Below are 14155 nucleotides of genomic sequence, written 5' to 3'. Positions count from 1 at the left end.
GTATTTGTAGATATACTTACATATTTTTTTGTCTGATCGTTTTCATATTTACAATTTTTATATGATTATAATGAAGTGTTGAGATGATAACTAAATATAACAAAACCATGAGATTTGCCCAAGAAAAATACATAGACATGAATATATTAGGCTAGCCACCAGCTTGGTCGTGTGGGCATTTGGTACATATAGCGTGTGGAGAGCAATATTTTTGTATTTGAGGGATGGGGGCTCATCACTGCTTAGTAAATAACCTTGAAATATGACAAAATCGTAGATAATTTGTATTTTTCCTAATAATACAAACCTTAGCTATTTATTTAGGGTTATTACTTTTGGCAAAGCCGAAATAACGAGCCATTAAAATATAGTGAGGGTTAACTACCCATACCACTAGTTAGTGGGGTAGGGGGGTTAGCTTGCTACCGCTCCCACTCACACACCGGTGATTAACCTCACTTTTCTTGGAGGCAGGAATTCAAGGGAGATAGGGCTGGCGGGCAATTTTGTTACGAATAGCTAAGGGTTTGTATCGTTAGGAAAAATACAAATTATCTAGGAATTTGCCATTTCTTAAATAACTGGAATACAAACCTACGCTATTTATTTAGGGGTTACTTGCCCATTGGGAAGGGTGGACGTCCCTTGCCAATCTGGGTTTTGGCTTTACCCGGGGCTCCTTATCTGAGTATGTTAGTATTCAAAATAAGAGGTCCCTGGGCCCTCGCTAAAACCTTGCTAACGCAAGCTGTGTGTTGAGATGTTTAGAAGTTTGACCATCCAGGTAAAGTTATTCCGAGTCTTTTAGTAGGAAAAACTGTTTTAATCAAGACTTTCCCAATACCACCTCACCAGGGTATGGGGATGCAACAATATTAGCTTAAAACTAGGTACACAAGGGAGCATGGTTTTACCTGCAGTGGTTTGAGGTCAGCTTGTGTACAGAACCCCAGGATGCTGCTTTACAGAACCCAGGATGCTGCTTTCCCCAAGAGAGGGGAGGATGAAGAAAAGAATAAGAGCCAGTCAAACATTTTCATTTATGCAAACTAAAACCAGGTAACAGAGCCCTCAACCTTCTGCACTTGTCCAATAAGGAGCTTGAGGTATTATACCAGCTGTTGTGCAGCCACCACAGGGCCGATAGAAAACGTATCGAGCCCTCCTGTGGGTCAGGTCTTGCAGGTAGTGGATGTGAAAGTAGTTTGCATTTCCACACTCAGGCCTGAAGAACCTGCGTCACTGAGTAGTTCCTCATCGAATGCCAGGGACGTAGCTACGCCCCTAATATCATGAGCTCTGGGAGGACGTGAAGGAGGAGGGTCTGGATTCAGTGCATGATCTATGACTTTGCGAATCCATGCTGAGATTGTGTTCTTGGAGACCCTCCTCTTGATCCTTCCTGTGATGAAGAGTGCAGGCACACGAGGATGGATTGCGGCTGTTCTGTTAAGGTACTGCCTCAAACTCCTCACGGGGCAGAGTAAGAGATGATCAGTGTCACCTGTTACTGAATGAAGACTCAATTTCCGGAAGGAGACGAATCAAGGATCTGCTACTCCCAGGTTCTGAGTCTTAGCAATAAACTCTGGGGACGGAGCTGAACGTTACCTCTCCCCCATCCCCTTGAATGGGCGATGTCGTATGAGAGACCATGAAGTTCACCGACTCGCTTGGCCGAAGCCAAAGCTAGCAGGAACACCGTCTTCCAAGTTAGGTCGCGATCTGTTGCCTGGCGTAATGGTTCATAGGGAAGTCTCTTACGAAACCTGAGAACTTGAACCACGTTTCATGAGGGAGTCTCACTTCAGACTGAGGACAGGTAAGTTCATAGCTCCGTATGAGTAAAGAAAGTTCTAGTGATGAAGAAATGTCCATATTGTTCAGTCTAAAGGCAAGGCTTAAGGCTGAGCGATAGCCTTTTACCGCCGAGACTGACAGGTGTAGTTCTTCCCGTAAATACACGAGGAACTCCGCTATTGCTGGAATGGTGGCATCAAGAGGGGAGAGGGGAGATACTCCTTCCACAACACCAACCACAGAAGACCTTCCACTTTGCCTGGTAGACTGCTGCTGATGACTTTCGCAGATATCCAGACATCCTGCTTGCAACTTGAGAAAATCCTCTCTGAGAGAGGAGATGCTGGATAGTCTCCAGGCGTGAAGTCGTAGCAAAGCTACGGCTTTGTGGGATATGTTGGGATGTGGTTGTTTGAGTAGATCATGTCGTGGAGGGAGTTTTCTTGGAGACTCTGTCAGGAGTTGCAGAAGGTCCGGAAACCATTCTGAGTAATGCCACAGCGGAGCTATGAGGGTCATTGAGAAGTTGACCGTTGTTCTGGCTTTGTTGAGCATCCTCCTTATCAGACAGAACGGGGGAAAGGAATAAACGTCGATGTTATCCCACCGTTATTGGAATGCATCTTGCCATAGAGCCTTGGGGTCCGAGACTGGGGATCAGTACAACGGGAGCCTAAAGTTCAGAGATCCACTGTCGGAGAACCCCACAAAGTCAGGACTTTCTTGGCTACTAGATGATCCAAAGACCACTCGGTACTCACACATTCATCTTGCCCGGAATGAAGCGTGCCGATAGTGGTATTGAGTGAATCTCGGCCCATCTCAGTATCTCTACTGCTAGATGGGATAGGGGCTGCGAAAAGGTACCTCCATGCTTGTTGATGTAAGCCACTACTGTGGTCTCATCACCACCACTAAGTGGCCCGCCAGAAACTGTTGGAACTGCTAGAAAGACAGCCTTCATCTCAGGAGATTTATGTGGAGGTACTCTTCTGACTCTGACCAGAGGCCTGAGGCCATGTGGTGCAGCACGTGGCCCCCTCCCCCCCACCTGTATTTTGAAGCATCTGAGAACATCATCAAATCTGGGGGGAGGACTAGACGATCCACTCCGTTTTGTAGGTTCTCATCTGCCACCCACCATTCGAGGGACGTCTGTTCCGCTGATCAGATGGGGATCCGAGTGTCTGGGGAATCGAGAGCCTGATTTCAGCGGTACTTGAGTTGCCACTGGAGAGATCTCATCCTGAGGCAACCGTTGGGAACTAGATGGGCCAGCAACAAAAGGGGACCGAGGAGACGTAACCACGTCTTGGCTGGAAGTTGTTCTCTTCTGAGAAAGGGTCTTGAGACCTTTCTCAACCTTGCTATTATGTCGGTTGATGGGAAGGCTTTGTGGAGATTGGTGTTTGTTATTATGCTTAGGTATGCCAGGCTCTGAGTAGGAAGCAAGCAGGACTTCTCGAGGTTTACCATGATCCCCAGATCTTGGCAAAGCTTCAGAAGTTTGTCTCGATGTTGAAGAAGGGTTGACACCGAGTCTGCTAGGATTAGCCAGTCGTCCAGATAACGAAGGAGACGGATACTCCAGATAACGAAGGAGACGGATACTCCAGATAACGAAGGAGACGGATACTCCAGATAACGAAGGAGACGAATACTCCAGATAACGAAGGAGACGGATACCAATCCTGTGTGCCCAAGATGACACTAGGGCAAACACTCTGGTGAAGACTTGAAGTGCTGTTGAAAGACTGAAGCACAGCACCTTGAACTGGTATTTCCTGTTGTCTAGGCTGAATCAAGTCTTGGAAGACGGGTGGATTGGGACTTTGAAGTACGCGTCCTTTAGGTCCAGTGTGCACATGAAGACCTGTGGTCTTACCCGCTAGTCTGACAGTGGCTACGTCTCCATGCTGAAAGGAGTTTGTTTGACAAAGTTGTTCAGAGAGGTCGATGACTGGTCTCCAGCCTCCAGAAGCCTTTTTCACAAGAAAGTCGACTGAAGAAGCCTAAGGACCTCCTTGAGAGTGCCCTTCTTCAACAGGGTCTGGACTTCTTGCTGATCCCATGGCAAATGAGTCTATTGACACTGGATTCGTGGTCAGGGGAGGGAGAGATGTTATGAACGGGACGCAATACCTCACAGAGATTGTCCAGGGTTCAGCCCTAAGTTGCTTCCACCTGTCCGAGCAACCTTGTTGGCATCCCCCTACTGGACAAGCAGAGGGAGTATCTATCCTCGTGTTTGCGGCCTCGGCCGTTCCCTCTAGGATATTTTCCTCCCTTGGAGGACTTAGTGCCTTTCCTGTCCTTGGCCGGAAAGAGCTTCTTAGACACTGTGGTCTTCGTTGCTGTCTTATTCGTCGTGGTCTTGGCTGGACGGGACTGCTGAAGAGCTGGTGGTTTATAGGACTTGGATATCTAAGCCCTATAGAGGAGAGAGTCCTGATGGGACTTCCTCTATCTCTCAGCAGCATGTTTCACGTCTTTAGGCTCGAATAGATGAGCTCCCTCTAGAGAGGAATATCTGAGCCTAGTGATCTCGGCATTTGGGACTTGTTGGTGAAATCTCTCAGACACTGCGTCCCGACGTTTCAGGATGGTATTCGCTCACAAGTTCAAAACTTGGTGGGCGAGAAACTCTATCGCGCAAGTTCCTGAGAGCAGGAAAGTCTCCATTGCTTTCCTGGTACGTTCCTTGGAGAAATCCTCAGTCTGTACCAGGATTCCCAAGGTCCCTAACCAGACATCAAACCATGAAGTAGCCTGCATGGCGTTCTTCGTGACCTTCTCCTGGTTAAGGATCTTGGTTACCGAGAAAGAGACCTGTTGGTTGGAGAGTCTATCTAGAGAGACTCCCTTGGTGAGCTCTTCCAAGGAGTGATGGAGAGAAAGAGCAGGACAAGGCTCATCCAAAATCTCAAAATATTTTCTCTGTTGGACACAAGGAGGTGGGAAAAGCTTGGTAGTAGAGCCTGAACTTTAGGAGGAGGCATGTTCGGAGAGCTGTAGAGATATCTTAGCCCAGGCACCCTTCAGCCCCTGAAACCAGGGCAAGGCTGCACTGGTCTTTGAGGGTTTCTGGGTGCCAAAGACACGGTCTAAGACCGTGCCCTTTCGTGGGGGTATCTATGGGTTTATGGGTCGATAAACTCATTGAGAACCCTTATGTGAGTCAGAACCTGCCAGAATGCATGTTCTGACTTTTTTTTTTTTTTTGCTCTCCTTGTAATGTTGGACTTGCAGCAAAGTCTCCTTCTTCGATCCCCTAGAGCTCGTCTCAGGGTGGGTTGCAGACATCCCTCGAGTGACCGGCTTTCTCTGTAGACTTAAAAGTCCTAGAAGAGGGCTTCGGAAGAGTCTTGAAGTCCTTGGATTCCTTTCGAGGAAGGAAGTAGGACTCCAGCATCGAAGTCCGAGATGTCGTGTCCCTCCTGATTTCCGTTGGTGGTGGTGAACTTCGGCGCGAGAGGAGGCTTCTTTCGAAGGTGGAAGGGAGGAAGTCCTTTCCTCACGCGACTCCCTCGGCAGAGGTGAGGTAGTTGAGTATCCGTAGGAAGATGCAGGAAGAGCGCGCCTTGATGGTCTAACCGGATGCGAGAGGAGGCTTCCTCTGAAGGTGGAAGGGAGGAAGTCTTTTCCTCACGTGACTCCCTCGGCAAAGGTGAGGTAGGCGAGTATCCGTAGGAAGATGCAGGAAGAGCACGCCGCCTTGATGGTCTAACCAGAGTCAGCTTTACCCCCGGGGAAGTGACCGCGTCTGAGACTCCTCTTTTCCTCTTCAAGGGAGAAGAAGAAACCATGGCTCCGTGCAGAAGGCCTGCTGGAGCTGTAGGACGCTCCGAAGACCGGCCAGACAAAGCAGGTTGAAGGCTTGTACCACTGGCCTGATCATAGCACTGAACCATAGCTGCTGACTGTTAGACAGATCCCCTGAAGGGAAAGGGACCGAATGTCCCTTACGAGGAGTCTCTGCTGTAGGTGGGTCCGCCTTAGAGGAAGGCAGTTTCAAGATCCTGAACCCTTCTATAGAGGCCCGTTCCACTTTCCCTGGCGGTCACGCTGAAAGGCGTTTGTGGGGAGGGGAACAAGACGATGGTGACCTGTCAATATGATGTTCCTTAATCAGACGCTGCGCAGGGTGTTGCGCAGTCCCTTTAGAATGCCCAGGAGAGCACGAGTGCACAGGAGAGCATTAGCGCGTAGTAAAACCATGCGCAGGGTGTTGCGCAGTCCTCTTAGAATGTGCAGGAGAGTGCTAGTGTGCAGTTCGGTGCTGCGCAGGAGGTTGCTGGAGAACAGCTACAGTAGAACACAGGTGAACTGGAGGTTGCTGAGGAAGCTTAGGCACTGGAGAGCGCAGATGCGTAGTGGAACACTGGCACCCAGGAGAGCGCTGGTGTTTGTGCTCATGAGAGCACTGTAGCTTGTGAGAGCATTGTCGTACAGGAGAGCGTTGGCGAGCCGGAGACCGACGTTGCGCAGGAGCGTGCTGAGATTTCGGTTACCGCTGTTGCACTGGGGAGGGTTAGCGAGCTCGGGCTGGAGAGCACAGTTGCGCTAGCGAGAGTAGGTTGGCTGGTGAGCGCTGGCGAGCTAGCAAATGTTGCTCTCTAGAATGGGGAGGTTGCGCTGGAGAGCGCCGGTGATCAGGAGATCGCTGGGGCATTGGAAGGCGCCGAGGATGAGCAGTGAAGGCTGTTAGTCTAACGAACGCCGAAAAGCATTGTACTGTAGAGCGCTGACAATCTGTAGAGCGTGGGCGCTCTAATAAGGCGTGATAGAGCAGGCTGGCGCTGACGAGATATTGGTGAGTGCTGGTGCACTGCAGGGCACTGGCGAGCTGGAGAGTATTGACGCACAGCTGCACGCTTAGGGCCTCAGGAGTCTGTACTGGAGACAGGAACGGTGATGGTAGGTCGGCTGGTAGGAAGAACAGGAACAGGGATGTACCCTTTGGAAGGGCGAATATCCACCGATGGAGATCGCGAATGATCTACAAAAGAATCCAGGACTGAAGTCAGAGTACTAGCAGCAGCGTCGTCGGGAGAAGGTTCAGGAACGGGCGGAAGGTCGAAGGCCAGGAGACAACTGAAGTGGAAACTCCTCTGAGGGGGACGGCTGCAATGACGAGGCTGAAGAGCTGAAGAGGCCCTTTTTCACTGATGGTGAAGGACGACCACTAAGGAGAAGGGGCGGGCGAGCACTGCGACGGAGACGCCCTCTAGAGGCTGACCATGAGCAGCAGCCGTCCTCCAAAGAGGAGTCTCTATGAGAGAACTCCCCCGAGGGGGAGAAACACTCACAGGAAACACAGACATAGGACTAAGTTTCCCCCTCGAGGGATGATCAGGAACGGGGGAAACCAAGTCAGCAGCAATAGCTGGAGAGTCTCGAGCGGCCAGGGCGTCGGCAGAAGCCATAGAAGACACTTCTGACACCACCACGTTGACGAGTGCAAGAGGATCTACCTCTGAAGTCGACGACGACAGCTGCACACTTGCACCTCGGAGGATGAGCTGCAGCAAGGAGTCCTTGGAGGGCGGACCAGGAAGCCCTAAGGATGACCATACCTGCAAAACAGAAGACATAGACAAAGCCTCACCTGGGGGGAGAGGTGGGGCCGCTTCGCTAGGGGAAGCAACACCATCTCTCAAGGACCGGGGTTGGCCACAAATAAAAGGGTCCATGCTATTACTTGACGGTTGCTCGGAAGAGGCCGAACGAGTAGGAGCTTCGGAAGAAGATCAGGAGACTGAAGAAGAGGCATTGGGTTTTTTTCCCTTCGAAGGAACCTTCAAAAAAGAAATATCCCGCTTAGACTCCTTCTTCCGTTGTCTCCCAAACCTCTCCCACTGGGAGGCAGACCACTCTAGACACTCGCCTTCTGATTATTACTATTACACCGTTTACCTCTGCAGGCGGGGACAAAGGTTGTGGCGATCGGTGTCCACGGCCGACATGAAGGTTCCGCAGGGCTGGCAATCAAGTCCAGGGCAGGTGCGCATGGTCGCAGAAGTCAACACACACACACTAACACAAAGAAAAACACAAAAGAATTAATGGCAGTCCAATAATAACGGCGAAGGATAAGGAACGGCAACGACCGTACACCATTCGAGCCAAAAGCAACGTGAGCTAAATCCCTGGTGTGTCGGTATGGGTAGTTAACCCTCGCTAAATTTTAATGGCTCGTCATTTCAGCTTCGCCGAAAGTAATACCCCTACATTAATAGCGTAGGTTTGTATTCCAGTTACGGAACAAATGATTATTATGTCTTAATGATCCCAGTGATGAAGAAAATTACTGCTAAAAGCTCATAGTTATAAATAATACAGCTATTCAATTGAAAAATTAAGCCCATTCTCTTAAAATATGAAATTTTCAGAGAAAAATTGCAACTATTTGTAATATTGACTGATTTGTATCATTCAAACATGAAAAGATTTGGAATTTTATAGCCTTCACAATTAAAAAAAAATCCTTATGAAAACTAATTGCTTTTACATGTGACTTAAATACAGATGAAATAATATTTATAAAAAATAAAGATGCCAAGAAAATTTCTAAAGTACAACTTTAAATATACAAAATTCTCTTTTCAATGGTTTTTCAATGAAAAAAAAATTGGTCGTGAAACCAAAATTTACTAGGAGTTTAAAGTAACCTCAAAGTAACTTCGTTTTAATGGGCCCGAGTCTTGCCCCTTATGTGGGTTTGCAGTGTACTGTATTTTTAGAACGAGTTGTCAAAACTACCATACAGTTTATATGCCCTATTAACTGCAGAATTCTGCAACCACAAGTGGTTTTGGAACATGTTTGCTGCAGTTTAGGAGGTTTTAATGTATTATATATAAATGGAGGTCCTTAGTACTTTTTATTTGATGTTGAAACTCAGTAGTTTGTAATAAACCACCAGATTTCTATTCCTAAAATTATTTTGTTAAATCCTATTGCTGTCAAGTTTGCTTGCACCTTATCATATTGAACTGAATGACTCACTTGAAACATGACATACAGGTACTCGATGGACTGTAAAATGTACTGAAAATCCTAGTGCATTTAAAATGAAATGTATGGCTAATAGTCCCCTGCTTCGTGTCATTAGAATCATAGATCATTTAAAGTATGGCTAATTGCCCATAGTTTCATATCACTTGAATATAAGTTAAATCCTTAAAGTCCAAATAGGTCTAATTATTTAGACTAATATTACTGGTGGGTGTTCAAAATCTGATACTGTATTTTTGTTCATAAATTATCTTTCCAAAATAATCATTAATAAACTTTGCAAACTTTTTCAGAAACATACAACCTTCCAAAAAAGTACATCCGAGGTCTGGAACTGGCGCAAAAGAAGAGGAAATAATTTACTAGTTATACTATCTCCAGTAATAACTCACCTGAGCTAAATATAATGCCATCAGATATTTAGTTATAACTGGGAATTCTCTTACTGTATTACGCAGCATCTTGTTAAAAGTTCTGGAGTAAAAATAAACAATGGAAGCTTAAATTGCTCTTTGTTATATCCTCAGAAGTAAATGGTCTGTACTACTATAAATCATAAAGATTATAAATTAAATTATTTATAAATGAAATCATTTAATATAAAGTATTCTGCAACAATCTAGTGAAAAATAGAAAGTTTGTTACATAATTTTTAAAGGCAATCCTTTAGACATCAAACAGTTTTGGAAAGATTAACACCCATTAGATTGACTGGTCTCCCTTTATAACGCTTTGAGATGTGTTCTTCTATGTTTACTTGCAACTCCTTGGTGCGGTCCACTATTAAAGATAGCTTTGGCATGAGAAGTTTTTGCTCTTCAGTAATATCCTGCTTGCGTTCCATAATGACTTTTTGGGTTTCTGCTAGTTTGTCAACCAAGGTAAGTTTTGAACGCAGAGAGTCAGCTACACGATCCACATACCTGAAGGAAAGAGACTGATTAACTACTGTACTGCATAAATGTATGGGCTAACTGGACGTTAAATAAATACTGTACTGTATCATTAAAATACAAATGAGAACTTAATTCACTACAAAAAAAAGCTTTTTATTACAATATGCTAAAACACTATTATATGCACATGTTATCATTGGTAACAATGGAGTGGTCTTAGATTGGATTAGGTTGAATTATCTTTTATATAAAGCAAACAAAAAATCACATTGTTAACCATAAAGGAAAAATTTGCCATTATATCTTGCTTATTCTAGAGTTGAACTTATGATAAGTTTTTATTCTTTTCTATACATATTTTGCACTTTGTCTTTAGTCTATCAGTTCCAAGTCCCCAATGAGACCAGTTTCTCCTTGATCTTCTTAAGCTTTCTAACTCATCAGTAGTTTGCCACTTACCCCTATACCCGTTTGGTTTCTTTATTTAAACTAACTTTGATCTATTTCTCAGCTTCCGAATACTACATCTTTGAAACATTATAGTTATACAATCTTACCAGGACTTTCATAACATAAATAATCTTTTCCACAGTTATCCCTACATTCGTTGCCTGATATGCCCTCTATAATGCCTTCTATCAGAGGCTCCTCTTCCACCAATCCTCTTCTCTCCATATCATCCTTCACATTATCTCACCATCTAATTCTTTGCAACCCCCCCCCCCCATAACAGGTTCTACCCACACCCTTCTCACTCCCCCATCATTAATCCTCAACACATCCTTACCATCTTTGTCGTAACACACTTATCACCTCTGCTATTTTTACTAACCTGCCATTCTTCTTTCTTCATAATTTTTCAATCTTTCAAGCAGTGATATTCCCATAATCCACCACAGCATTCTTATTGCTGTTCTCTATGCTCTACTTTTTCTCTTTGTCTTAAGAGCCCATGTTTCCAATCCATACATTAACATTGGTCTTATTACTGTGCTATAGATCTTGATTTTTAGCTTGATAGGCATTTACTTATCACATACTACTACTAATACATCTCTCAACTTTCCCAGGCTGCTTTTATCCTATTTTCAATTTCAGCCTTGCATCCTCCCTCCTGACTTATATTAGATCCCAAGTATCTAAATTGTTCTACCTGTTTTAAAACCATGCCTCTATTTTCATGTATAGCTACCCTGTTCCTACCTTCCTTACTGTTCACCATAGTTTCAGTCTTTGCCACATTTACCCTCAAACCACCCCTCTCCAAAGTCTCTTGCCACTATACAACCCTTCTCTATAAGTCTTCCTCATTTTCAGCAGTAATCACCAAATCATCTGCATATACAGTACTGTAGCAACTGCAACAACTATTCATTTCTGATCTCTTCACTTACACACACATCCAAGACCATCACAAATAAAAATGGGCTTAATGCTGAACCCAGGTGTAATCCAACACAAACTTCAAAGGATTCTGGTTCCCAACAGCTGTAATTACTTTTGAATATCATCTCCACTATTCTAACCAACTTCTCTAGGACTTTCTTCTTCCTCAAGCACCAAAACATCAATTCTCTTGGTATTCTATCATAAGCTTTCTCTAGATCTACAAAAGCACAAAAGAGTTTCTGGTTTCTTTCTAGCCCATTTTCCCGTAGTTTCCGTACTATAAAGATGGCATCCACAGTCCCTCTCCCCTCATGAATCAGTAGTGTTGTTTCCCAATCTTTGCAGTCTCTCATCTAGTATCCTCTCAAAAACTTTCAAACCATTCTCTTGTTAGTTTAATTCCCCAGTAGTTACAACTTTCAAACAATTCTCTCTTAGTTTAATTCCCCTTTAGTTACTATATTCCATGAATACTGATTCCATTATACTCCTCCAAGTATTTAGGCCTTATTTCCTCTTTCCATATGGCTCTTAATAAATCCAGCATCCACTCTTCCCCCTCTGTAGCTAGTATCTTGCTCATTTCAATTTGAAACTATAATGAACCTAGTGCTTTACTATTTTCCATTTTACTCAATGACTGTTTTACTTTTGTATTTCTTATTAACATCACTGGTCCCTCCACACTTTGTGCTTTTCCCAGCTCCTCTCTCATTTTCAGTATTCAATAGTTGTTCAAAATATTCTCTCTAAGCCAGTGAGGAAAGGAAACATGGAAATAAATAAATTACAAGAGAAGTAATAAACAATCAAAATAAAATATTTTAAGACCAGCAACAATATTAAATTAGATCTTTATATAAAATATAAAAACAGAGTTAGAAATACAAGGGAATAGTGTGCCTGAGTGTACCATCAAGCAAGAGAACTCTAGCCCAAGGCAGTGGAAGGCCATGGTACAGAGGCAATGGCACTACCTAAGATTAGAGAGAAATTGTTTGATTTTGGTGTGTTCTTGAAGAGCTGCTTACATTAGCTCTAGAGCCTCTTCTATCCTTACTTAAAGGAAAGTAACCAATCACAATGCAGTAGTTGAACCCGCGAACGAAGAATAATTGTTTAGTATTCTGAGTTGTTAGGTGTATGTGGAAAGAATAGGCCCGACTATTCAGTGTATGTGTAGACAAAGGAAAAATGAGCCGTAACCAAGGAGAGGGATCAAATGTAGTACTGTCTGGCCAGCCAAAAGACCCAATAACACACTAGCGGTAGTATCTCAATGGGTGCCTGGTGCCCTGGCCAACCACCTCTATCCCTAATGACTGCCAGTTACCCCAAAATCCCTGTCTTTGCCTTTCCTTCAAGTTGGAAATCTTATAAAAATCCTTTCCTCCTTCCCTTGTTCCCAGTCTTTCATTCAATTGCTCTACTGCTCTTCCAATAGCTTTACCTACTTTCCTCCTAAAATTTGTTCCCCCTTCTCTGTACCATTCCTCGGCTGCCTGTGCATGCCTTACTTTCCATTCCTTAAATACCTTTGATTTTCTTTTAACTGACTCTTGTACCTCCCTGTCCGACTACCACTTTTCTCCTTTCGACACACCCTACTCGCTGGTTCTTCCCACCAATTCCTCTGATTCCCCTACACATATTTCTTTCATACCCACCCAGATATTTTCCACTGTCACCTTGTTCAGTCTCTTAAGTTCAACCTTTCCAGTCATCTCTCTCACAATCCTCCTAAATTGCTTACCCTTTTCCCCTATAAGGTACCAAACCTTAATTCTACTCTTTCTCTTCTTGGGTTTCCTACCTGTCATTTTAAAATCAATCACTTTGTTTCTATCAGCTCCTCCAACCAGGATTTAATCTATTTGGCTTTTCACTCCACTTTCCTAACATGAATCATGGTATATAAATTGTCACATTCAGAATTTCCTAAAGGTCGTAATCATTTTGGACTTCTAGCAAGTAGGTCAAGAATGTCTTATCAAGCCATCAATTTTCTTACTACGTTACCTGCTGCTCTTTTGACACCCATCTCATAATACAGTAAAGTGTGTTGCTACAGTAACAGGTGTTTACAACTTCAAAAGACTTTTTACCCTAGCAAATCATTTTTTTTTTCACCAAAATTTTATCAATATCCTTCATCTTTACCATCCTGAGTATTTATGGCAACTTCTGGTCATGTACATGTAATAAAAACAGTCCTGTATTCTTATCTACACCACAAATATTATCCAAATTACTATTTTCCAGAATACACCAACCCTTACCATATTACCTAACATGGCACTCATTGCCATCCATATCCATATACCAAAGGCACTTCCCCCAATTTTGGGGGGTAGCCGACATCAACAAGAAACAAAACAAAAAAAGGGGACCTCTACTCTCTACGTTCCTCCAGCCTAACCAGGGACTCAGCCGAGTTCAGCTGGTACTGCTAGGGTGCCACAGCCCAACCTCCCACATTTCCACCACAGATGAAGCTTCATACTGCTGAGTCCCCTACTGCTGCTACCTCCGCGGTCATCTAAGGCACAGGAGGAAGTAGCAGGGCCTACCGGAACTGCGTCACAATCGCTCGCCATTCATTCCTATTTCTAGCACGCTCTCTTGCCTCTCTCACATCTATCCTCCTATCACCCAGAGCTTTCTTCACACCATCCATCCACCCAAACCTTGGCCTTCCTTTTGTACTTCTCCCATCAACTCTTGCATTCATCACCTTCTTTAGCAGACAGCCATTTTCCATTCTCTCAACATGGCCAAACCACCTCAACACATTCATATCAACTCTAGCCGCTAACTCATTTCTTACACCCGTTCTCACCCTCACCACTTCGTTCCTAACCCTATCTACTCGAGATACACCAGCCATACTCCTCAGACACTTCATCTCAAACACATTCAATTTCTGTCTCTCCATCACTTTCATTCCCCACAACTCCGATCCATACATCACAGTTGGTACAATCACTTTCTCATATAGAACTCTCTTTACATTCATGCCCAACCCTCTATTTTTTACTACTCCCTTAACTGCC

General features: G+C 44.3%; 2 protein-coding genes across 2 annotated transcripts in view; one reads left to right on the top strand and one right to left on the bottom strand.

The window, feature by feature from the left end:
• The window catches only part of LOC137628803 (eukaryotic translation initiation factor 2D-like), a 191459-nt gene extending 182137 nt beyond the window's left edge, over positions 1 to 9322 (top strand). The window contains exon 11 of the mRNA XM_068360027.1: positions 9111 to 9322. Coding sequence (XP_068216128.1) covers positions 9111 to 9175 — 65 coding nt within the window. The 3' untranslated portion in view covers positions 9176 to 9322. The remainder of the gene's footprint in view (positions 1 to 9110) is intronic.
• A 53-nt stretch (positions 9323 to 9375) lies between these two features.
• Positions 9376 to 14155, bottom strand: part of LOC137628804 (CDK5 regulatory subunit-associated protein 3) — a 178340-nt gene continuing 173560 nt past the window's right edge. Inside the window, exon 11 of the mRNA XM_068360028.1 lies at positions 9376 to 9740. Coding sequence (XP_068216129.1) covers positions 9491 to 9740 — 250 coding nt within the window. The 3' untranslated portion in view covers positions 9376 to 9490. The remainder of the gene's footprint in view (positions 9741 to 14155) is intronic.

Source organism: Palaemon carinicauda, chromosome 36, assembly GCF_036898095.1.
Source record: "Palaemon carinicauda isolate YSFRI2023 chromosome 36, ASM3689809v2, whole genome shotgun sequence".
Taxonomy (NCBI): Eukaryota; Metazoa; Arthropoda; class Malacostraca; order Decapoda; family Palaemonidae; genus Palaemon; species Palaemon carinicauda.
This window is presented reverse-complemented; position numbering and strand designations above follow the sequence as displayed.